Raw genomic sequence first — 23,007 nt, 5'->3', positions numbered from 1 at the left:
TATAATGTTCTGAATCTTGGTTGGTTCTGTGGTGATGTTTCCATTCTCATCTCTGAGTTTATTTGTTTGGCTGTGTTCTCTTCTTTTTCTGATAAGATTTGCTAAGGGTCTGTCAATTTTGTTAATTTTTTCGAAGAACCAACTCTTTGTTTTGTTGGTTCTTTCTATGTTTTGTTTGGATTCTAATTCATTTAATTCTGATTTCATTTTAATTATTACTTTCCATCTACTGGATTGGATTGGGGTTTATCTTGCTGCTCTTTTTCAAGGAGGCTTAGATGTCTCCTTAAATTGCTGGTTTCAGATCTCTCCAATTAATTGGTGTAGGAACTCAGAGCTATAAACTTGCCCCTGAGTACTGCCTTTGCTGTGTCCCAGAGGAGCTGGTAATTTGTCTGTTCATTTTTGTTGAATATCATGAACATCTGAATTTCCTTTCTAATTTCTTCTATGACCCATTCGTGATTCAGCAGAGTGTTGTTCAACCTCCATATGTTACAGAATGTTCTTTGGTGGCTTTTGGTGTTGAGTTCTAATTTTATTCCCTTCTGTTTTTTTTTTCTTTTTCCCCATGGTCCAGGGGCTTAAAGTTTGGGCCTGGGCACCGTCTTTGAGCTCTTCAGCAAAAAACAAGGACTCTACTACTTGAGCCACAGTGTCACTTCCGGTTTCCTGGTGGTTATTTGGATATGAGTCTCAAGCCTTCACTACCCAAGCTGGGTGTAAACCATGATCCTCAGATCTCAGCCTATTGAGTAGCTATTATAACAGGCTTGAGCCACCAGTGCCTGGCTCCCAGAACATTATTATCTCCACTTTTAACCATCAAAAAGCCTGAAGTGGAGGTGTGGCTCAAGTGGTAGAACAGAGTGCTATGCTTGATCTGCAAAACTGAAGAGACAGAGTGTGAGATACTGAGATCAAGCCCCAGTACACACACTCTCTGTCTCTGTCTCTGTCTCTGTCTCTGTCTCCTCACACACACACACTCACACACAGACACACACACACACAGCCAGATTATCTTTGTCAGTGACTATGGGCCTCCTAGCTAGAGGCAAACCATCTACCGCATGTGGTGGAGAGCAGAGCAAGCGAAGCCTGTCGGTCTCACACACTTGGACTTGAAGGATACAGAGGAGTGAGGGAAGCACAAGCATTGCAGTGCACAGAAGTCAGGACTGGGTGTTAAACTTTCATTCTCCCTCCCCTCCCCCTTTCCTGCAGGACCCTCTGGACAAGGCAGAAATCCAATCAGGAGGAAGTGGGTGGAGCTTCAGGACTGAGCAGATGCTGCTTTCTGATTGGACATTGGGAGTTGGCCAAGGATAGGACCAGTAGACAAGGGGAATAAAGCTTCAGAGGAGCCAGGGGAGTTGAGACTCCTGGTAAGTGGAGACACTGCCTGTGCCTGCTGCCTTCAGAGAGCCCTGCTGATCTGTCCACATCTGGTAAGACCCCACCTCCATGAGGAACCCCCAGCATTCCCCTCAGCCAGTCCCAGGGTTGACTGCAGGTCCAGTGTGCCACAGAGTATTGTGATTTGGGCCTCTTCTTTTGTGCTTGTCCTGGGGCTTGAACTCAGGGTCTGGGCCCTGTCCCTGAGCTTCTTTTGATCAAGGCTACCACTTTACCACTCTGAGCCACAGCACTACTTTTGGCTTTTTCTGTGTATGTGGTACTCAGGAATGGAGTCCAGGGCTCGATTCATGCATGCTAAGCAAGCACTCTACCACTAAGCCACATTACCATCCCATGGGTTTGGTTTGTGTGTATGTGTGTGTGTGTGTGTGTGTGTGTGTGTGTGTTTTGGGGTTTGAACTCAGGGCCTTGGCAATGGCCTTAAAATTTTCCTCAAGGCTATCTACCTCTTGATCCACAGATCTGCTTCCAGCTTTTTGGTGTTTTTGAACATAGTCACAGATTTGCCAGATATGGGTGGCTCACAACTGAAATCCTTACTACTCAGGAGGTTGAGATCTGAGGATCAGGGTTCAAAGGCAGCCCGAGCAGGAAAAGTCTGAGTGCCTAATATCTCCAATAAACCACTCAGAAAACCAGACATGGCGTTGTGGCTCAAGTGGTAGAGCACTAGCATTGAACTGAAGAGGGGAAGGGCAGAGCCGTGCCCAGAGTTCAAAGCCCTTCACTGTAGAGGGGGAAAAAAGAGTCTCAGACTTTTCCTCTTAGACTGGCTTTGAACTGTGTTCCACAGATCTTAGGCTCTTTAGAAGCTAGATTACAAGTGTGAGCCACAAGTGCCTGCCTTGAAATTTTTCAATAATTTTGTACTTTATTATTATTTGAACTAGTACTAGAGCTTGAAAGTAAGGTCTGGGCATTGTCGTTCAACTTTTCCTTCAAGGCTTTCACTATACTCCTAAAGACACAACTTCTCTTTCAGCTGTAAGTAGAATCTCAATATTTTACCTAAACACTCAGACTCAGATCCAAACATCCATGCTTTTTTTTTTTTTAGATTAGTTGTGGGGCTTGTAGTAGAGGCCTGGATGCTGTCCTGAGCTCTTTTTGCTCAAAAGTAGCACTCTCCCACTTTGAGCCACAGCACCACTTCCAGTTTTCTAGTGGTCAATTGAAGATGAGAGTCTCACAGACTTTCCTGCTCAAGCTGGCTTTGAGCCTAGATCCTCAGCTCTCAGCCTCCGGATCAGCTAGGATTACAGGGATGAGTGAGGCAGATCCTGACTCATTCAGGCTTGGCAATATGGGATGACAGATAAGAACCAGCATGCCAGGTGGTTGGTAACTGATGGGATAGGACTTCAGTTCTCTCAATTTCTACTCCACAGGAGCTGTGTTTTCAGGTGGGAGCCACTAAGCCAAGCCTTAATTTTGATTATTTAAATATTGAGTTCAAATCAGGAATCTGGGGCTCCTGTTGTAATCCTGTCAACTTGAGGGGCTAAGAGTGAAGAATCCAAGTAACAGGATATTCTGGGTGGAGTAGTTCCTGATCTACTCAAAAATAAATAAACCTTGACTGGAGCTGTGACTCAAGTGGTAGAGCACTGGCTTTGACCAGCCCTCGGGAACAGCACCCAGGCCTTTAAGGTCAATCTCTAGTGCAAGCACAAAAAGCAATAGAAATTTAAACCACCGGGCTGGGAAGGTGGCTTAGTGGTAGAGTGCTTGCCTTGCATGCATGAGGCCCTGGGTTCGATTCCTCAGCACCACATAAGCAGAAAAAGCCAGAAGTGGCGCTGTGGCTCAAGTGGTAGAGTGCTAGCCTTGAGTTGAAGAGCTGAGGGACAGTGCCCAGGCCCAGAGCTCAGGCCCCATGACTGGCCAAAAAAAAAAAAAAGAAATTTGAACCATCAATAAACCAGTCAGATACCAGTGCTTTATACACTAACCCTAGCTACTCAGGAGACTGATATATAAGGTGGTATATATCCAGCCCAGAAAAAAACTCAATGAGGCTTTATTTTTTTCCCAGTCCTGAGGATGGAAGTAAGGGCCTGGGAGCTGTCCCTGAGTTGCTTTTGCTTAAGGTTACCATTGTGCCACTTGAGCCACAGCACCACTTTGGGTTTTCTGTGGATGTGGTACTGAGGAATGGAACCCTGGGCTTCATGCGTGCTATGCAAGCACTCTACCACTAAGCCACATTTCCAATCCTTGAGATTCTTCTCTTCGTGTAAGCAGCAAAATTTCAGAATTGGATATGTGGTTCTGGTGGAGGACTGCCAGCTGTGGGTAGGAAAGCTAAGGGTAAACAAGACACATTGAGTTCAAGCCCCATACTCCGGGGGATGCTGGCTTTCTCTCTCTTTTCTCTTTTTCCTCTATATAGTATTTCATTTCAGAGGGTGTGTGTGGGGAGTGGCTATAGGAGAAGTTCTGGGTGTTTTGGAGATTCTCTTTTTCTGTGTTGGTCCTGTGTTCTAACCCAGGTCCTCCTAGGTGCTGGGGACCCCCACCCCACAGCTCCACCTCGCTGCCAGAGCAGTTCCGGGATGGTGAAGCCTTGTCCTGATCTGTGTACCCCACCCCCCTGCTCCTCAGGCAGTGGGGAACATCTTCTGGGGGGAAGAGCAGTCCAGTGAGTCTCAGAGTCAGCCTTGGGTGAGGGTTCCATCTCAGAGGTGCTGCTTTCTATACACCACACCAGCCTGTGCCTGGCGTTACTATTGCTCAGTAACAGTGGTGACACTGCATACTAACGGTGCCTATTGCCTGTAGTCCTCATCCAGATAGGCCGGGATATCTTAGAAGGAAAAGAGGACAGAGACTGGGCAGCTGCCATTCCTGTGGATTTCTTGTAGCACTTTTTAAAAAAAAATTTTCTTTTTAGTTTTTGTGAACATACTGTACAGAGGGGTTATAATTACATGGGCAAGATAATGTGTACATTTCTTATCAAGCATTGCAGCCTCCTCCTTTGTTTACCCTTCACATCCCTTCCCAGCCTCCCCTCCCCACCCCCCCACCCAATCCTCCCCCCCCACCAATGTTGTAAAGTTTGTTGTCCACATGACAACTTGTACTTATCATTGTTGCAACAGGTCCACCTGTATACTTAAACGACTTGTTTTTCTCCATCTCCTCCACAAATTATACCGACATAAATATAGTGAAAGGAGGGGTTATATTGTGGGGGAGGGACATACAAAACAACAAAGAAATAATCTTATAAATGCGTTAGAAACAAATGCATGAAAGAAAAAACCATTAAAATACATATCTAAGGGTTCATTTTCCTAACATCACATTATCTGACCTTTTCTGCTTGACTCATACATATACTAGATATTGCAAATAAGGGAAACTATGGGACCTATGTTTCTTTGGGCTTGGCTTACTTCACTTAATATAATTTTTCCCAAGTCTTTCCATTTCCTAACAAATGGGGCAATGTCATTCTTTCTGATGGAGGCATAGAATTCCATTGTGTAAATGTACCACATTTTCTTGATCCATTCATGTACTGAGGGGCATCTGGGTTGGTTCCATATCTTAGCTATGGTAAATAATGCTGCAATAAACATAGTCATGCTGGTAGCTGTAGTGTGGTCTTGTTTGTGAACATTTGGGTAAATGCCCAAAAGTGTGATTGTTGGGTCATAGGGGAGCTCTACGTGGAGTCTTTTGAGGAACCTCCATACTGCTTTCCAAAGTGGTTGAACAAGTTTACACTCCCACCAACAATGCAGTAAGGTTCCCTTCTGTCCACATCCCCTCCAGCATCTGTTGTTTTTAGAGTTCTTTTTTTTTTTTTTTTTGGTCGGTCGTGGGGCTTGAACTCTGGGCCTGGGCGCTGTCCCTCAGCTCTTCAGCTCAAGGCGAGCGCTCTACCACTTGAGCTACAGGGCCACATCCAGTTTTCTGGTGGTTTATTGGAGATAGGAGTCTCATGGTCTCTCCTGCCAGGGCTGGCTTTGAACCGCAATCCTTAGATCTCAGCCTGCTGAGTAGCTAGGATTACAGGCGTGAGCCACCAGCGCCCGGATGTTGTTAGATTTCTTGATTTTTGCCATTCTAACTGGAGTGAGGTGGTATCTCAATGTTGTTTTGATTTGCATTTCTTTTATGGCTAGAGAAGTTGAGCATTTCTTCATGTGTCTATTGACTATCCTTCTTTCTTCTTCAGAGAAGTTTCTCTTTAAGTCTTTAGCCCACTTATATATTGGGTCTTGTAGCACTTTTGAGTGATGGCCAGACCTTAAGACAACAAGCTGGGGTGTGTCATGTGTCCTTGGCTAACTTCTCTCCTCCTTGTTAACTCAGAAGGCTGAGATCTGAGAGTCGGGGTTCCAAGACAACCCAGGCAGGAGAGTCTTTGATACCTTGACCTTCAATTAAACATGAAAATGACAGAAAGGCAGCTATGGCTCAAGTGGAAGAGCACTGATATTAGCTCCCAAAGAAAGTGCCAGGACTTGAGTTCAAGGCACAAGACACACACACATACACACGAACACACACACGAACACACACACACACACACACACACACACACAGAGCTTGGGCTGACCTTTAGGCTCCTCATTATCCCTGACAATTGGGCCCTGAGCTCAGAGTAGTGGCTGGAACTGGATGGGACCATGGTGAGCTTTTGAGGCTGTCTATGTGGGGAGCATCCTGCTGCCCTCTGTCCCAGCGCTGTGCGTGGGGGGGCGGGCATCGGGGCTATGTGGAAAGAACATGAACTGACATCTCTCCCCATGGCTGGAGTCGGGATGTGGACTTTGAGATGAGTTCTCTCTGAGAAGGGACTTCTCAGCTTCAACCGCTAAAGCTGCCTCTTCCTGTGTGCTCCCAGGCCCTCTCCCTGCAGCTCCAGCACTCTGAGCACCATGTCCCTGCCCACACTGCGGCAGCTGGCCATGCAGAGCCTGCTAGAGGACCAGGCCTTGGCCATCTCTGCTCTGGACGTCCTTCCCTTGGATCTCTTCTCCACGCTGTTCAGAGAGGTGGTTGCCAAGAGACGCATGGAGGTGCTGAAGGCCATGGTGCAGGCCTGGCCCTTTGCCTGCCTCCCCCTGGGGGCCCTGGTGGGCTCAACTGACCTGGAGATCTTACAAGTCACCCTGGAGGGCCTTGATGTGCTGCTTGAGCAGGGAGCGGGGCCCAGGTAAGGGGGACCCAGGTTGGGGGCCAGGGAGGACCCCGGAGTCCAGGGATGAGACAAACCAGAATCAGGGATAGTGGAGTGGTCTCACAAGAGACTTGGGGTCAGGGATCCCAGGGATTCCTGTAGAGCTCCTTGTAGAACAGTGTCCCTGGGTGTGGAGGGTTGGTGAGGATGGCAGCAGCCATGGCTGCCAGATCCCCAAATACGTCAGGCCGTGGGTGATGGAGTTAGGAATGTTTGTGGAAAGATTCATGATGTCAGTGGCGCAGTCCTGTTATCCTAACTACTTAGGTGGCTGACATGTTGAAATGTGAGCCTGGGCAAGAGAATGTCTGAGGTTCCTATCTCTATTTAATCAAAATGAGGCCAAAACTGTGAGCCAGTGGCTCACTCCTGTAATCCTAGGTAATCAGGACGCTGAGATCTGAGAATCACGGTTCAAAGCCAGCTTCAGCAGGAAAGTCTGAGACTCTTAGCACTTGGCCCTGTGGCTCATGAGATAGAGCACTAGCCTTGAGATGAAGAGCTTAGGAACAGCACTCAGGCCTATCCTTCATACCCTACCACCAACAACAAAAAAAGGAAAAGGGAAAGCCAAAAGTGGGGGTGTGATTCAAATGGTAGAACAACTACCTGGAGTAGAAAAATGTATTGGACAGCATCCATGCCCGGTCTTCAGGCCCCACTCCTGCACAATAAAAAGAAAAAAGACAGAAAGATCCAAACTAGGAAAAAGCAGGGGAAAACATAGTCCGCTAGATTGATTGGAGGGATCAAATAATGGTGAAGCAGAATGTGGCCGTTCTGCAATGTCTGTTCTGAGACTGTCCTGTGTCTCCCCTGTAGATGCAAACTGCGAGTGTTAGATCTGCAGAATATGTCCCTGAACATCTGGACCTCAGGGTACATAGCAATGTCTCAAGCCTGCTCAGCAGCAGCCCTGACTGACAAGTCAGCAGCCAATCACTGTGCAGCCCTGAGGGAGGAGCCCCCCTTCAGGATATTCATGGATGTCACCATCAGTGATGGCCCCTGGGATTGTGTGTTGGTCCACTTGCTCCAGTGGGTGGAGACAAGAAGAGGCCAGGTTCAGCTGTGCTCTAAGAAGCTGCAGGTTCTGTTTGCCTCCACCTCTAAAATACAAAGCACTCTTGGAATGCTTCATCTGGACTCCATCCAGGAGCTGGTTGTGGATGATTTATGGCATCTCAGAACAGTGGAAAGTATGATTCCTTATCTGGGCCACATGAAGAACCTTCGTGTGCTTTCTCTGGCTACTATGAAAATGGAATGTTCTTGCACCTTGGAGAATTTACACAAATACTTGTCTGAGGTGCTGGTACAGGAAAATCGCCTAATCAATGTACGTGAAGGCTTATTCTGTTATGAAAACCTCAACGAGTTCTTCAGGTGAGGATCCTAAGTCAACACTTGCAGGGACAGGAATGTCTATGAGACTTTTATCTATTATCATCTGCCTTTCCTCCCCCAACCTGGAAGTGAAGCAGTGGTTCAAATTGGTAGAAAGGTAGACTTGAGCAGAAAAGCTCAGTGAGCACACAGGGCTGAGCTGAACTTGGGGTGGGTAGATATGAAAGGGGCTCAACTGTGTGGGGTGACTGCGGGGCTGAGGGGACTGAGGAGACACAGGAAGAGGCTCCTCCTCCTGAGGGTGCTGCTTAGTTCTGCCCTGGTCTTCAATGACGTCAGAAAGCAGGGTGCATGCTGGGAGTGTGCTCAGGGCAGGAAGCCCACTGTGGAGTCCTATGTTGAAGTGAGTGGCTTTGAGTTCCTCTATAGGAAGCAAGTCTGAGCTCACAGGATGGAAACTGGAAGCAATGGGAACAGGAAAGGATGCTGTGCTGCGATGCTCAGATGCATGGGTGGTTGGGCCCTGCGGGCAGGAAGCCCAGTGCTGTGTCCAGACAGTGAGCAGAGGGGAAAGGAGAGGGTGCTGGCCTGGGCCAGGCTCAGGTGGCACTGACAGGCATCAGGCTGGGATGGTGGAGTGACAGGGGTCTCAGCCAGCAGCATCGTGTGGTTGGTCTCCCTCGGTGCAGCAGGACAACCTTTGCTGATCATCTCCTACCCGAGTCTGCTCTGCTCACCACCACCATTCACCTGAGTCTGCTCTGCTCTCTCCTCAGGACCCTCAATCCTCTGACCACTCTGTCTTTGAGTTCAAGTCCACTGAATGAAGCAGACCTGAGGTGTCTGTCCCTGTGTCCCTGCACCAGTCAGCTCAAGCACCTGCGTCTCAGGACTGTGTATTTGGGTGACTTGGGTCCTGGTCCCCTCCAAGCTCTGCTGGAGAGAGTGTCTGGCACCCTGGAGGCCCTGGCGTTGGAGCACTGTGGGATCACTGAGGCCCAGCTCTCTGCCATCCTGCCCAGCCTGAGCCAGTGCTCCCAGCTGAGCTTCTTCAGCATCTATGGGAACCGCATGTCCTTGGCTGCCCTGCAGAACCTGCTGAGCCACACAGCCAGGCTGAGGCAGTTACAGCGAGGGCTGTATCCGGCCCCTGTGGAGAGCTATGACCACGAATGTTTGTTGTATGGATGCAGAGTCAACAGGGAGCGATTTGCCCAGGTTTGTGTGAGCTTGGTGCAGATCCTGAGGAACCTACAGCCAGCCCATAAGGTCCAGATCTGTACTTACTCATGCACGGGCTGTAGGAAGAACCAGTTCTATAGTCTGGCACCCAGTGGCCACTGGGTAGTCACAGAGGAATATGCCTTTACACGGGAGTCTAACTACTGCGGGGTTTGTGCACCTGAGTAGTTCATGCTGTTGTTTGGAAGTGAACCTGAATGTCATCTTTAGGACACTGGTACATCCTAGTGGGAACACAAACCCTCGGCCATTCCATAAGGGAAAATATAGGAGAGGACAAGTTCCTTTGCTCTCCAGTTTCATTGTCAGGAAGGTGATGTGGGGTGCTCTGGCCACCATGGATTCCAGTGTCCTGTGTCCTCATCAAAGCAATCTGGGTGGAATGCATTCAACTTGTGTGGAACAAGAGGGAATTCCTGGTTCCTGAATTGTTATATGGACATAAACCCATCCTGATGGAGAAACTTCCTCTGTTCATTTTGTTTTATGACAATAAATAAGTTATTGTAAGGAGAGTGCCTTTGGTTCACGCCTGTAATCCTAGCTACTCAGGAGGCTGAGATCTGAAAATCCCCATTCAAAGCCAGTTGAGACAAGAAGGTCTGTGAGAGGTTTTTTTCTTTTTTTTCCTCTTGTGGGGCTTGAGCTCTGGGCCTGGGCGCTGTCCCTCAGTCCCTCAGCTCAAGGCTAGCACTTCTCCCCATGAGCCACAGCGTCACTTCCTGCCTTTTCTACTTATGTTGCGCCACCTTCTCAGCCCCTCTGTGAGACTTTTGTCTTCAGTTTTCTTTATTTCTTCGCCCAAAGTTGAAATAGGCCAGTGGTTCAAATGTGTGCAAGACTTGACTTGAGCAAAAAATCTGAGGGAGCCACCCGCCGATTGCCATGCCTGTAATCCTAGCTACTCAGGAGGCTGACATCTGGGAATATTGGTTCAAAGCCAGCCCAGGCAGGAAAGTCTGTGAAACTCTTATCTTCAATAAACCACCAGAAAACCGGAAGTGGCACTCGAGCTCAAGTGGTAGAGCACTCACCTTGAGCTGAAGAGCTGAGTGACAGTGCCCATACCCAGAGTTCAAGCCCCACGACAGACCAAAAAATACAAACATACAAAAAAACAAACAAAAAGCTGAGGGATACTGTCCAGGCCCTGAGTTCATCCCTTAGGACTGAAAACAGAACAAGAAAAATTAAGCTGGGTGCCAGTAGCTCAGGCCTGTAATCCTAGCTATTCAGAATGCTGAGATCTGAAGATCACAGTTCAAAGCTAGTCTCAGAGGGAAAGCCCACAAAACTCTTATCTCCATGGAACCACCAGAAAACCAGAAGGGACACTGTGCTTCAAGTAGTAGGGCTCTTGCTTGAGCTGACTTGCTCAGGAACAGTGCCCAGGTCCAGAGTGCATGCCCCATGAACAACAACAATAAAAATAAAGCCGAATTACTAGTGAAGCTTAGGCACCAGTAGTTGATATCTGTAATCCTAGGTACACAGGAGAGTGAGTCCTGAGGATGGCAGTTTCCAGGCAGCCCAGGAAGAAAATCCTTGAGTTGCTTATCTCCCATAAGCCTTTTGTGAGGACAGACAAAACCTCAGACTTGGAGCTGGGTCAAGTGGCAGAGTGACTGACAGCCAAGGGGGAAAAGGCGAAGGGACAGAACCAAGCCCTCAATTCAATCCTCAGTACCTGCATAAAGAAGAAAATATGGTGCTCATGAGTCTTTGATAGAAACCTAGTCCTACGTCTGGGAATGTGACTCAGTGGTAGAGTGCTTGCCTAGCATACATGAAACCCTGGGTTCAATTCCTCAGTACCACACACACAGAAAAAGCCTCAAGTGGTGCTGGGGCTCAAGTGGTAGAGTGTAGCCTTGAGCAGAGAGAGGCTCAGGGAAGGTGGCCTGTCCCTGAATTCAAGTCCAGGATTGGCAGAAAAAGTAAAGATTAAAAAAAAGGAAAGGAGTCCTGTCCAAATCCAGGTGCAGTGGAGAACCTGTGACTGATTTCCTGCTGTGACATGACTACAGGAAGCCGCTGGCACCTGTGCATTGAGCACTGACCATGGAGCCCACTAACTCACTTGGGGCCAGACTGCTTCACCACAGGGGCTGTGAGGCCTTCCACACCTTGCTGCAGCCCTGAGTGCCAGCTCACCACACTACACATGGTGAAGCTGACATCCACCTCTGAATCACTGGAGTGATTCCTCAACCTCCCCAGACCTATCATCATTCACAATGCAGCATCTTCCTTTTCCACACCTGGTTGAATACAAGAGGGGCTGGAAGCCCCCAGGGTGGCAGGCAGCATGGGGAGGTGGGGACACAGCTGTGGTGAAGACACCTTGCAGAGTCTGACCAGCAGGGGGCAGGAGAGGCCGGCCTAGTGCAGAGAAGCCTGTTGTCAGCACACACAAAGCCCACACCTGAGGCTCCTGAGGCAACTGTGAGGAGTGTCCAGGGCTTTGGCATCTGGCCAGCAGGGAGGGGCTCTGGGAAGGAGGGCCTTGCTCTAGGGACTGGCTCTCATTGTCACCTAAAAACTTCCAGGTCTTGTGCCCACCTGTGGGGCAAATGGCCAACCTGGGATCCCCCCAGTCAGAGTGGAGGCAGGGATATGATGTATTCTTAGGCCTGTGACCCAGACTCTGGGGAGTTCCTCAGAGCCATGGTGCCACAGCCAATGCCCAGCACAAGGACGCTGCCCTACCATCAGCTGACTGCAGCAATGAAAAACTCCAAGGGGCTCCTCAGGGACCTGAGGAGAGAGCAAATGGCTACACCTGAGAACTGCTGGAGACATTCGGGTTGGGACAGCCTCAAAGGAGAGGACCATGTGGATGGAACAGGATCCAGGCTGCTGTGACCACAGCCAGGATGCTGTGTGGTGAAGAGCCTGACTGCAGTCACAGCCACTCTCCAGGGGTCTGACCCCAAGGGCAGGTGTTCTGGCATGCTGGATTCCCCAGAACCAACACACCAAAGAGGTTCTCTGCAGTTCAATAGGCAGAGAAGGCTTCAGAAGTACAAAGCAATCAAGATGTCACTGGAGTTCTAGAAAGAGATGAGAATGGAAGAAAGAATCACATGGAGGAAGCAAGGAGAAGAGGAAGGAAGGAAAGGAGGAAGGCCTTGTGGACATGGCTCAGTGTGGAGATCCTGACTGGCAGCACAACACCCCAGCATCTAACTCAAGCACAGACAGACATGACATGTGCTAAAATAGAAAGGAGTGCTGAATTATTTTCTGAAGTGCCAAAGATTGTACAGGGGGCTGGGAAGGTGGCTTAGTGGTAGACTGCTTGCCTAGCATGCATGAAGCCCTGGGTTCAATTCCTCAGTACCACATAAACAAAGCTGAAAGTGGTGCTGTGGCTCAAGTGGTAGAGTGCTAGCTTTGAGCAAAAGAAGCTCAGGGACTGTGCCCAGGCCCTGAATTCAAGCCCTAGGACTGGCAAATAAACAAAACCAAAACCAAAGAACAACAACAAAAATATATGATTTGGGGCTGGGAAGGTGGCTCAGTTGTACAGCGCTTGCCTTGCATGCATGAGGCCCTGGATTGGATTCCTCAGCACCCCATAAGCAAAAAAAAAAAAAAAAAAAAAAGCCAGAAGTGGTGCTATGGCTCAAGTGCTAGAGCGCTAGCCTTGAGTTGAAGTGCTGAGTGACAGCGCCCAGGCCCAGAGTTCAGGCCCCACGACTGGACCCCACCCCCCTCCTCCAACAAAAAAACCAAACCAAAACTAAACAAAATATATGATTTGTAGTCCAGTGTATCCTGATAGCATTTCTCCAGAATAATATAGCCAGATTCTTATCTCTCTCCCTCTCTTTCTTTCTCTCTCTCCTCTTCCTGCTCCTCTTCCTCCTCTTCCTCCCTTCTCCTCCTCCTTTTTTCCCTCTCTGCCCCCTCACTATCTGTCTCTCCCCCTCTCTGCCTCCCTATCCTTCTCTCTGCCTCTCTGTTGTTTGGCTTGGAGTTCAGGGCATAATCCTCTTGATTAATGGGTTGTAAGAGTCTCACAGCCAGGTCTTGGTGGCTCTTGCCTGTAATCCTAGCTACTGAGGAGCCTGAGATCTGAGGATGGAAGTTCAAAGCCAGCCCAGGAAGGAAAGTGCAGGAGATTCTTATCTCCAATAAACCACTCAGAAAACCAGAATTGGTGCTGTGGCTCAAGTGGTAGAGCGGGCTCGCTTGGAGCTGAAGTGCTGAGTAATATTGCCCAGGCCCAGCGTGAGGACAGTAAAAACAACAACAAGAAAATGTCTCACACTTTTCTTCCCAGCCTTGTTTTGAACTTCAATCCTTGGAACTCCACTACGTGAGTAGCTAAGATTCAGGCGGGAGCCATGTTGTTTGGCTTATAGTTTTGTTTTCATTATTTGTTGGTTTGTTTAACCAAAACAAGATATCAGAATGTAGTACTAAGCCATTCTGCAAGTAATTCCCCCTTAAGCATCCCTAACAGCTGAGAGTCTAGCAGTAAACTGCCATACTGAGTTTGGGTGCATTTATCAGGCAAAAGCAAAAAGCTAAAACCAAAACCAAAAACAAACCTCAGATAAACAAGATCACTTTATTTCTCCCCTTAAACGCACAGAAAACTTATCATCTGAGTGCTAGTGGCTCAGGACTATAATTCTGTCACTCAGGAGGCTGAGATGTGATTATCCAGGTTGGACACCAGCCCAGATAAGGAAAAATGTCCTGAAGAATTTTTTTTTTTTTTTTTTTTTTGCCAGTCCTAGGCCTTGAAGTCCTGGACAGAGCACAGTCCCTGATCTTCTTTGTGCGCAAGGCTAGCACTCTACCACTTCTGCCTTTTTCTGTGTATGTGGTGCTGAGGAATTGAACCCATGCCTTCATGCATGCTAGGCAAGCACTCTACCAGTAAGCCACCTTCCCAGATGCCTGAAGCCTGTTTTTTTTTTTTTGTTGTTGTTGTTTTTTGTTTTCTCCATGGTCCAGGGGCTTAAAGTTTGGGCCTGGGCACTGTCCTTGAGCTCTTTAGCAAAAAAACAAGGACTCTACTACTTGAAGCCCCGTGCCACTTCCTGTTTTCTGGTGGTTATTTGGTTATTTGGATATGAGAGTCTCAGGCCTTCACTACCCAGGCTGGCTTGGAACCATGATCCTCAGATCTCAGCCTCCTGAATAGCTAGGATTACAGGCTTGAGGCACCTGTGCCTGGTTTCCTGAAGACTATTATCTCCAATTTTAACCTCCAAAAAGCCTGAAGTGGAGGCGTAGCTCAAGTGGTAGAGCAGAGTGCTAAGCTTGATCTGCAAAACTGAAGGGACAGTGTGTGAGATACTGAGATTAAGCCCCAGTACACACACTCTCTGTGTTTGTGTCTGTGTGTGTGTGTGTGTGTCTGTGTCTGTCTCTCTGTTTGTCTGTCTGAATCTCTCTCTCTCTCTCTCTCTCTCTCTCTCTCTCTCTCTCTCTCTCTCTCTCTCTCTCTCTCACACACACACACACACACACACACACACACACACACACAAAGAGCCAGATTATCTTTGTCAGTGACTATGGGCCTCCTAGCTAGAGGCAAAACATCTACCGCCTGTGGTGGAGAGCAGAGCAAGCATGTCTGTCTCACACACTTGGACTTGAAGGACACAGAGGAGTGAGGGAAGCACAAGCATTGCAGTGCACAGAAGTCAGGACTGGGTGTTAAACTTTCATTCTCCCTCCCCTCCCCCTTTCCTGCAGGACCCTCTGGACCAGGCAGAAATCCAATCAGGATCAAGTGGGTGGAGCTTCAGGACTGAGCAGATGCTGCTTTCTGATTGGACACTGGGAGTTGGCCAAGGGTAGGACCAGTAGACAGGGGGAATAAAGCTTCAGAGGGGAGTTGAGAATCCTGGTAAGTGGAGTCACTGCCTGTGCCTGCTCCCTTCAGAGAGCCCTGCTGATCTGTCCACATCTGGTAAGTCCCTATCTCCATGAGGAACCCCCAGCATTTCCCTCAGCCAGTGCCAGGGTGACTGTAGGTCCAGTATGCCAGAGTATTGTGATTTGGACCTCTTCTTTTGTGCTTGTCCTGGGGCTTGAACTCAGGGTCTGGGCATTGTCCCTGAGCTTCTTTTGCTCAAGGCTAGCACTCTACCACTTTGAGCCACAGCAACACTTTTGATTTTCTGTGTCTGTGGTATTGAGGAATGGAATGCAGGGCTCGATTCATGCATGCTAGGCAAGCACTCTACTACTAAGCCACATTACCATTCCCTGGGGTTGGTTTTGTGTGTGTGTATATGTGCCAATTTTGAGGCTTGAACTCAGGGCCTTGGCACTGTCCTGATTTTTTCCCTCAAGGCTATCTACCTCTTGATCCACAGATCTACTTCCAGCTTTTTTGTGTTTTTGAACATAGTCACAGACTTATCAGACATGGGTGGCTCACAACTGAAATCCTTACTACTCAGGAGGCTGAGATCTGAGGATCAGGGTCAAAAGCAGCCCGGGTAAGAAAAGTCTGTGTGCCTAATATCTCCAATAAACCGCTCAGAAAATCAGACATGGCGCTGTGGCTCAAGTGGTAGAGCATTAGCATTGAGCTGAAATGGTGAAGGACAGAGCCAGGCCTAGAGTTCAAAGCCCTTCACTGTAGGGGGGAAAAAGAGTCTCAGACTTTTCCTCCTAGACTGGCTTTGAACTGTGTTCCACAGATCGTAGGCTCTTTAGGAGCTAGATTACAAGTGAGCCACCGGCGCCTACCTTGGAATTTTTTAATAATTTTCTACTTTATTATTGTTTGTACCAGTACTAGAGCTTGAAATTAAGATCTGGGACATTGTCGTTCAACTTTTTCCTTCAAGGCTTTCACTATTCTCCTAAAGACACAACTTCTCTTCCAGCTTTAAATAGAGTCTCAATATTTTACCTGAACACTCAGACTCTGATCCAAACATCCATGCTTTTAAAAAAAAAAAAAAAAAAAAGATGTGGAGCTTGTAGTAGAGGCCTGGATGCTGTCCCTGAGATCTTTTTGCTCAAAAGTAGCACTCTCCCACAGCACTACTTCCAGTTTTTGGTGGTCAATTGAAGATGAGACTCTCACAGACTTTCCTGCTCAAGCTGGTTTTGAGCCTGGATCCTCAGATCTCAGCCTCCTGAGCAGCTAGGAGCCCCCAGACCCCCACTCATTCAGGCTTGGCAATATGGGATGACAGATAAGAACCAGCATGCCAGGTGGTTGGTAAATGACGGGATAGGACTTCAATTCTCTCAATTTCTACTCCACAGGAGCTGGGCTTTCAGGTGGGAGCCACTAGACCAAGCCTCAATTTTGATAAGTTAAAGATGGAGTTCAAATCAGGAATCTGTGGCTCTTGTTTGTAATCCTGTCAACTTGAGGTTAGCTAAGAGTGAAGAATCCAAGTAACAGGATATTCTGGGTGGAGAAGGTTCTGATCTCCTCAAAAATAAATACACCTTGCCGGGCGCTGGTGGCTCACGCCTGTAATCCTAGCTACTCAGGAGGCTGAGATCTGAGGATCGCGGTTCAAAGCCAGCCTGGGCAGGAGAGACTGTGAGACTCCTATCTCCAATAAACCACCAGAAAACCGGAAGTGGCGCTGTAGCTCAAGTGGTAGAGCGCTCGCCTTGAGCTGAAGAGCTGAGGGACAGTGCCCAGGCCCAGAGTTCAAGTCCCACTACCGACCAAAAAAAAAAAATACACCTTGATTGGAGCTGTGAGTCAAGTGGTGGAGCACTGGCTTTGACCAGCCCACAGGAAGAGCACCCAGGATTTAAAGGTCAATCTCTAGTGCAAGCACAAAAAGCAATACAAATTTAAGCACCAATAAATCCAGTCAGATACCAGAGGTTTATACCACGAACTTTAGACTGGTATTGGAGGTGGTTCTGATCCAGCCCAGATAGAAATCCATGAGGTTTTTTTTCCCAGTCCTGCGGATAGAAGTCAGGACCTGGGAGCTGTCCCTGAGTTGCTTTTGCTCAAGGTTACCATTGTGCCACTTGAGCCACAGCACCACTTTGTGTTTTCTGTGGATGTGGTACTGAGGAATGGAACCCTGGGCTTCACGTGTGCTATGCAAGCATTCTACCACTAAGCCACATTTCTAGTTCTTGAGATTCTTTTCTTCATGTAAGCAGCAAAATTTCAGAATTGAATATGTGGTTCTGGTGGAAGACTGCCGGCCTTGGGTAGGAAAGCTAAGGGTAAACAGAATGCATTGAGTTCAAGCCCCATACTGTAGGGGATGCTCTCTTTCTCTCCCTTTTTGACTCTCTTCTGTATAGTAATTCATTTCTGAGGGTGGGTTGTGGGGGTGGCTATAGGAAAAGTTCTGGGTGTTTTGGAGACTCTCTTTCTCTGTGTTGGTCCTGTGTTCTAACCCAGGTCCCCCACTGCACAGCTCCACCTCCCTGCCAGAGCAGTTCCTGAAAGGTGGAGCACAAGAGCTATGTCCTCCGACCCCCCTGCTCCTCTGGCAGTGGGGAGCAAATCCTGGTAGAAGAGCAGCCCTGTGAGTCTGTCTTTCTGTCAGTCTTGGGTGAGGGTTCCATCTGAGGTGGAGCTTTCTATACACTGCACCAACCTGTGCCTGGTGTTACTATTGCTCAGTACCAGTGGTGACACTGAAAATCAATGGTGCCTGTTGCATGTAGTTCTCATCCGGATAGAAAAGAGGACAGAGATTAGACAGCTGACATTCCTGTGGCTTTTCTTTTAGCGCTTCTGAGTGATGGCCAGATCTTAAGTATATTAGCTAGGGTGTTTTATGTGCTCTTTGATACCTCTGGTCCTCCTAGCTACTTAGAAGGCTGAGATCTCAGGGTCTGTGTGCCAAGACAGCCCAGGTAGGAGAGTCTTTGATACTTTGATCTTCAATTAAACATGAAAATGACAAAAAGGCAGCTATGGCTCAAGTGGTAGAGCACTAATATTAGCCCCCAAGTAAAGTCTCAGGACCTGAGTTCAAGTTACAGGACACACACACACACACAGAGCTTGGGCTGACCTTTAGGCTCCTCTTTATCCCTGACAATTGGGGCTGAGCTCAGAGTAGTGGCTGTAACTGGATGGGACCATGATGAGCTAGGGGCTGTCTATGTGGGGAGCATCCTGCTGCCCTGTGTTCCAGCGCTGTGCTTGGGGGGCATCGGGGCTATGTGGAAAGAGCGTGAACTGACGTCTCTCCATGGCTGGAGTTGGGATGTGGACTGTGAGATGAGTTCTCTCTGAGAAGGGACTTCTCAGCTTCAACCACTAAAGCTGCCTCTTCCTGTGTGCTCCCAGGCCCTCTCCCTGCAGCTCCAGCACTCTGAGCACCATGTCCTTGCCCACACTGCGGCAGCTGGCCATGCAGAGCCTGCTAGAGGACCAGGCCTTGGCCATCTCTGCTCTGGACGTCCTTCCTTTGGATCTCTTCTCCACGCTGTTCAGAGAGGTGATTGCCAAGAGACGCATGGAGGTGCTGAAGGCCATGGTGCAGGCCTGGCCCTTTGCCTGCCTCCCCCTGGGGGCCCTGGTGGGCTCAGCTGACCTGGAGATCTTACAAGTCACCCTGGAGGGCCTTGATGTGCTGCTTGAGCAGGGAGCGGGGCCCAGGTAAGGGGGACCTTGGTTGGGGGCCAGGGAGGACCCCGCAGTCCAGGAATGAGACAAACTGGAGTTAGCCAGAATATGGTGGACTCTGGGGAGTCCTGGGGTCCAGAGGATCCCAGGAATTCCTGCAGAGCTCCTTGTGGAAGTGGGCCTCTGGGTATGGGGGGGTTGCTATGGATGACTGCAGGCATGGCTGCCAGATAGCCACCTACAGTTGGCCATGGGTGAGGGAGTGGGGAAAGGTTTGGAAAAGTTTGATTTCAATGGTGTACTCCTATAATCCTATCTACTTAGGTGGCTGAGATTTTGAAAAGTCAACCTGGGTAATAAAGTATCTGAGGTTCTTATCTCTAATCCAAATAAAGCCAAAGCCTAGCCCCAGTGGCTCACTCGTGTAATCCTAGCTACTCAGAAGGCTGAGATCCAAGAATTAGATTCAAAACCAGCCTGGGCTGGAAAGTCTGGGTCTCTTACTCCTTGCCCCTGTGGCTCAAGTGACAGAACTAGCCTTGAGCTAAAGAGCTTAGGGACAGCACTCAGGCTCGGAGTTCAAACCCTACAACTGACAAAAAAAAAGTAAAACGTCAAGCCAAAAGTTGAGGTGTGAGTGGCTAGGAAGGAGGCTCAGGGGTAGAGCGCTTGCCTTGCATGCATGAGGCCCTGGGTTCGATTCCTCAGCACCACATAAGCAAAAAGAAAAAAGCCGGAAGTGGCTCTGTGGCTCAAGTGGTAGAGCGCTAGCCTTGAGCTGAAGAGCTGAGGGACAGCGCCCAGGCCCAGAGTTCAGGCCCCATGAGCGGACACCCCTGCCCCTACCCCCCAAAAAAAGTTGAGGTGTGGTTCAAATGGTAGAACAACTAGCCTGGAGTAGAAAAACATAACGGACAGCAACCATGCCATATATTCAGACCCCATTACTCATGCACGATAAAAAGAAAAAAGACAAAGAAACTAGGAAAAAGGAGGAGGAAATATAGTATGTTATATTGGCTAGATCAAATAATGATGAAGCAGAATGTGGCCGTTCTGCCATGTCTGTTCTGAGATTTTCCTGTGTCTCCCCTGTAGATGCAAACTGCAAGTGTTAGATCTGCAGAATATGTCCCTGAACATCTGGACCTCAGGGTACATAGCAATGTCTCAAGCCTGCTCAGCAGCAGCCCTGACTGACAAGCCAGCAGCCAATCACTGTGCAGACCTGAGGGAGGAGCCCCCCTTCAGGATATTCATGGATGTCACCATCAGTCATGGCCCCTGGGATTGTGTGCTGGCCCACGTGCTCCAGTGGGTGGAGACAAGAAGAGACCAGGTTCAGCTGTGCTCTAAGAAGCTGAAGGTTCTGTTTGCCTCCACCTCTGGCTCCACCTCTAAAATACAAAGCACTCTTGGAGTGCTTCATCTGGACTCCATCCAGGAGCTGGTTGTGGATGATTTCTGGCATCACAAAACACTGGAAAGTATGGTTCCTTATCAGGCCCAGATGAAAAAGCTTCGCAAGTTTTCTTTGGCTAAGATGAAAATGGAATGTTGTTCTTGCATCTTGGAGAATTTACTCAAATACTTGTCTGAGGTGGTGCTGCATGGAAATCGCCAAATTAATGAATGTGAAGACTTCTTCCCTCATGAGAAGCTGGAGAAGGTCTTCAGGTGAGGATCCTAAGTCAAAGCTGGCACGAGGGGAATGTCTGAGAAACTTTTACCTATTGTCATCTGCCTTTCCTCCCCCAACCTGGAAGTGAAGCAGTGGTTCAAATTGGTAGAAAGGTAGACTTGAGCAGAAGAGCTCAGTGAGCACACAGGGCTCAGCTGAACTTGGGGTGGGTAGATATGAAAGGGGCTCAACTGTGTGGGGTGACTGCGGGGCTGAGGGGACTGAGGAGACACAGGAAGAGGCTCCTCCTCCTGAGGGTGCTGCTTAGTTCTGCCCTGGTCTTCAATGACGTCAGGAAGCAGGGTGCATGCTGGGAGTGTGCTCAGGGCAGGAAGCCCGCTGTGGAGTCCTATGTCGAAGTGAGTGGCTGTGAGTTCCTCTATAGGAAGCAAGTCTGAGCTCACAGGATAGAAACTGGAAGCAAGGGGAACAGGAAAGGATGCTGTGCTGCGATGCTCAGATGCATGGGTGGTTGGGCCCTGTGGGCAGGAAGCCCAGTGCTGTGTCCAGACAGTGAGCAGAGGGGAAAGGAGAGGGTGGTGGCCTGGGCCAGGCTCAGGTGGCACTGACAGGCATCAGGCTGGGATGGTGGAGTGACAGGGGTCTCAGCCAGCAGCATCGTGTGGTTGGTCTCCCTCAATGCAGTAGGACAACTTTTGCTGACCATCTCCTACCCGAGTCTGCTCTGCTCACCACCACCATTCACCCCAGTCTCTCTGCTCTCTCCTCAGGACCCTCAAGCCTCTGACCACTCTGTCTTTGATTTCAAGTCCACTGAATGAAGCAGACCTGAGGTGTCTGTCCCTGTGTCCCTGCACCAGTCAGCTCAAGCACCTGTGTCTCAGGACTGTGAATTTGGGTGACTTGGGTCCTGGGCCCCTCCAAGCTCTGCTGGAGAGAGTGTCTGGCACCCTGGAGGCCCTGGCCTTGGAACACTGTGGGATCACTGAGGCCCAGCTCTCTGCCATCCTGCCCAGCCTGAGCCAGTGCTCCCAGCTGAGCTTCTTCAGCATCTATGGGAACTGCATGTCCTTGGCTGCCCTGCAGAACCTGCTGAGCCACACAGCCAGGCTGAGGCAGTTACAGCGAGGGCTGTATCCGGCCCCTGTGGAGAGCTATGACCACGAATGTTTGTTTTATGGATGTGAAGTCAACAGGGAGAGATTTGCCCAGGTTTGTATGAGCTTGGTGCAGATCTTGAGGAACCTACAGCCAGCCCATAAGGTCCAGATCTGCACTTACTCATGCACAGGCTGTAAGAAGAACCAGTTCTATAGCCTGGCACCCAGTGGCCACTGGGTAGTCACAGAGGAATATTCCTTTACACGGGAGTCTAACTACTGCGGGGTTTGTGCACCTGAGTAGTTCATGCTGTTGTTTGGAAGTGAACCTGAATGTCTCCTTTAGGACACTGGTACATCCTATCGGGGAAAATATAGGAGAGGAGAGGTTCCTTTGCTCTCCAGTTTCATTGTCAGGAAGTGATGTGGGGTGCTCTGGCCACCATGGATTCCAGTGTCCTGTGTCCTCATCAAAGCAATCTGGGTGGAATGCAGTCAACTTGTGTGGAACAAGAGGGAATTCCTGGTTCCTGTATTGTTATATGGACATAAACCCATCCTGATGGAGAGACTTCCTCTGTTCATTTTATTTCATGACAATAAATAAGTTATTTTAAGGAGAGTGCCTTTGGTTCATGCCTGTAATCCTAGCTACTCAGGAGGCTGAGATCTGAGCATCCCCATTCAAAACCAGCTGAGAGAAGAAGGTCTGTGAGAGATTTTTTTCCTCTTGTGGGGCTTGAGCTCTGGGCCTGGGCGCTGCCCCTCAGTCCCTCAGCTCAAGGCTAGCACTTCTCCCCATGAGCCACAAGGTCACTTCCTGCCTTTTCTACTTATGTTGTGTTGAGGAATCGATCTAGAATCTCATGCATGCAAAGCAAGCACTCTGTCATTGAGCCACCTTCCCAGCCCATCTGTGAGACTTTATTTCTTCGCCCAAAGTTGAAATGGGCCAGTGGTTCTGTCTCTCAACTGGTAGAGCACTCGCCTTGAGCTGAAGAGCTGAGGGACAGCGCCCACGCCCTGAGTACATGCCTTAGGCGTGAAAAAAGAAAAATAAAATTTAGCTTGGTGCCAATAGCTCAGGCTTGTAATCCTTGCTATTCAGAATGCTGAAATCTGAAGATCACAGTTCAAAGCTACTCTGGGAAGGAAAGTCCACAAAACTTTTTTTTTTGATCGGTCGTGGGGCTTGAACTCTGAGCCTGGGCGCTGTCCCTGCACTTTCCAGCTCAAGGCAAGTGCTCTACCCCTTGAGCCACAGCACCACTTCTGGTTTTCTAGTGGTTTATTGGAGATAAGAGTCTCACGGAGTTTCCTGCCCAGACTGGCTTTGAACCCTGATCCTCAGATCTCAGCCTCCTGAGTAAGCTAGGATTACAGGCGTGAGCCACCGGCGCCCAGCTAAAGCCTCTTATCTCCATTGAACCACCAGAAAACCAGAAGGGGCACTGTGCCTCATGTGGTAGAGCTCTTGCTTGAGCTGAATTGCTGAGGAACAGTG

General features: G+C 49.0%; 2 protein-coding genes across 2 annotated transcripts; both read left to right on the top strand.

The window, feature by feature from the left end:
* Positions 1-6,317: 6,317 nt before the first annotated feature.
* LOC138838457 (PRAME family member 8-like) lies at positions 6,318-9,376 on the top strand. The gene is made up of 3 exons (XM_070037962.1): positions 6,318-6,595; positions 7,442-8,005; positions 8,833-9,376. The coding sequence occupies exons 1-3, from the start codon at positions 6,318-6,320 to the stop codon at positions 9,374-9,376; spliced, it is 1,386 nt and encodes a 461-aa protein (XP_069894063.1).
* A 9,140-nt stretch (positions 9,377-18,516) lies between these two features.
* Positions 18,517-21,807, top strand: LOC138838456 (PRAME family member 8-like). Its single transcript, XM_070037961.1, has 3 exons — positions 18,517-18,794; positions 19,860-20,438; positions 21,174-21,807. Exons 1-3 carry the CDS (start codon positions 18,517-18,519, stop codon positions 21,805-21,807), a joined length of 1,491 nt encoding a protein of 496 aa, XP_069894062.1.
* Positions 21,808-23,007: the final 1,200 nt, after the last annotated feature.

Source organism: Dipodomys merriami, unplaced genomic scaffold (genome assembly GCF_024711535.1).
Source record: "Dipodomys merriami isolate MVZ:Mamm:240054 unplaced genomic scaffold, mDipMer1.0.p SCAF_28, whole genome shotgun sequence".
NCBI classification, from domain to species: Eukaryota; Metazoa; Chordata; class Mammalia; order Rodentia; family Heteromyidae; genus Dipodomys; species Dipodomys merriami.
This window is presented reverse-complemented; position numbering and strand designations above follow the sequence as displayed.

What these genes read in the sequence shown, in the direction of transcription:
- LOC138838457 (XM_070037962.1), top strand. Translation starts at nt 6,318, where the DNA reads ATGTCCCTGCCCACACTGCGGCAGCTGGCCATGCAGAGCCTGCTAGAG. An exon ending in GAGCAGGGAGCGGGGCCCAG is followed by an intron (nt 6,596 to 7,441) that starts GTAAGGGGGACC and finishes TCTCCCCTGTAG; the next exon opens with ATGCAAACTGCGAGTGTTAG. An exon ending in AACCTCAACGAGTTCTTCAG is followed by an intron (nt 8,006 to 8,832) that starts GTGAGGATCCTA and finishes TCCCTGCACCAG; the next exon opens with TCAGCTCAAGCACCTGCGTC.
- LOC138838456 (XM_070037961.1), top strand. Translation starts at nt 18,517, where the DNA reads ATGTCCTTGCCCACACTGCGGCAGCTGGCCATGCAGAGCCTGCTAGAG. An exon ending in GAGCAGGGAGCGGGGCCCAG is followed by an intron (nt 18,795 to 19,859) that starts GTAAGGGGGACC and finishes TCTCCCCTGTAG; the next exon opens with ATGCAAACTGCAAGTGTTAG. An exon ending in AAGCTGGAGAAGGTCTTCAG is followed by an intron (nt 20,439 to 21,173) that starts GTGAGGATCCTA and finishes CTCTCTCCTCAG; the next exon opens with GACCCTCAAGCCTCTGACCA.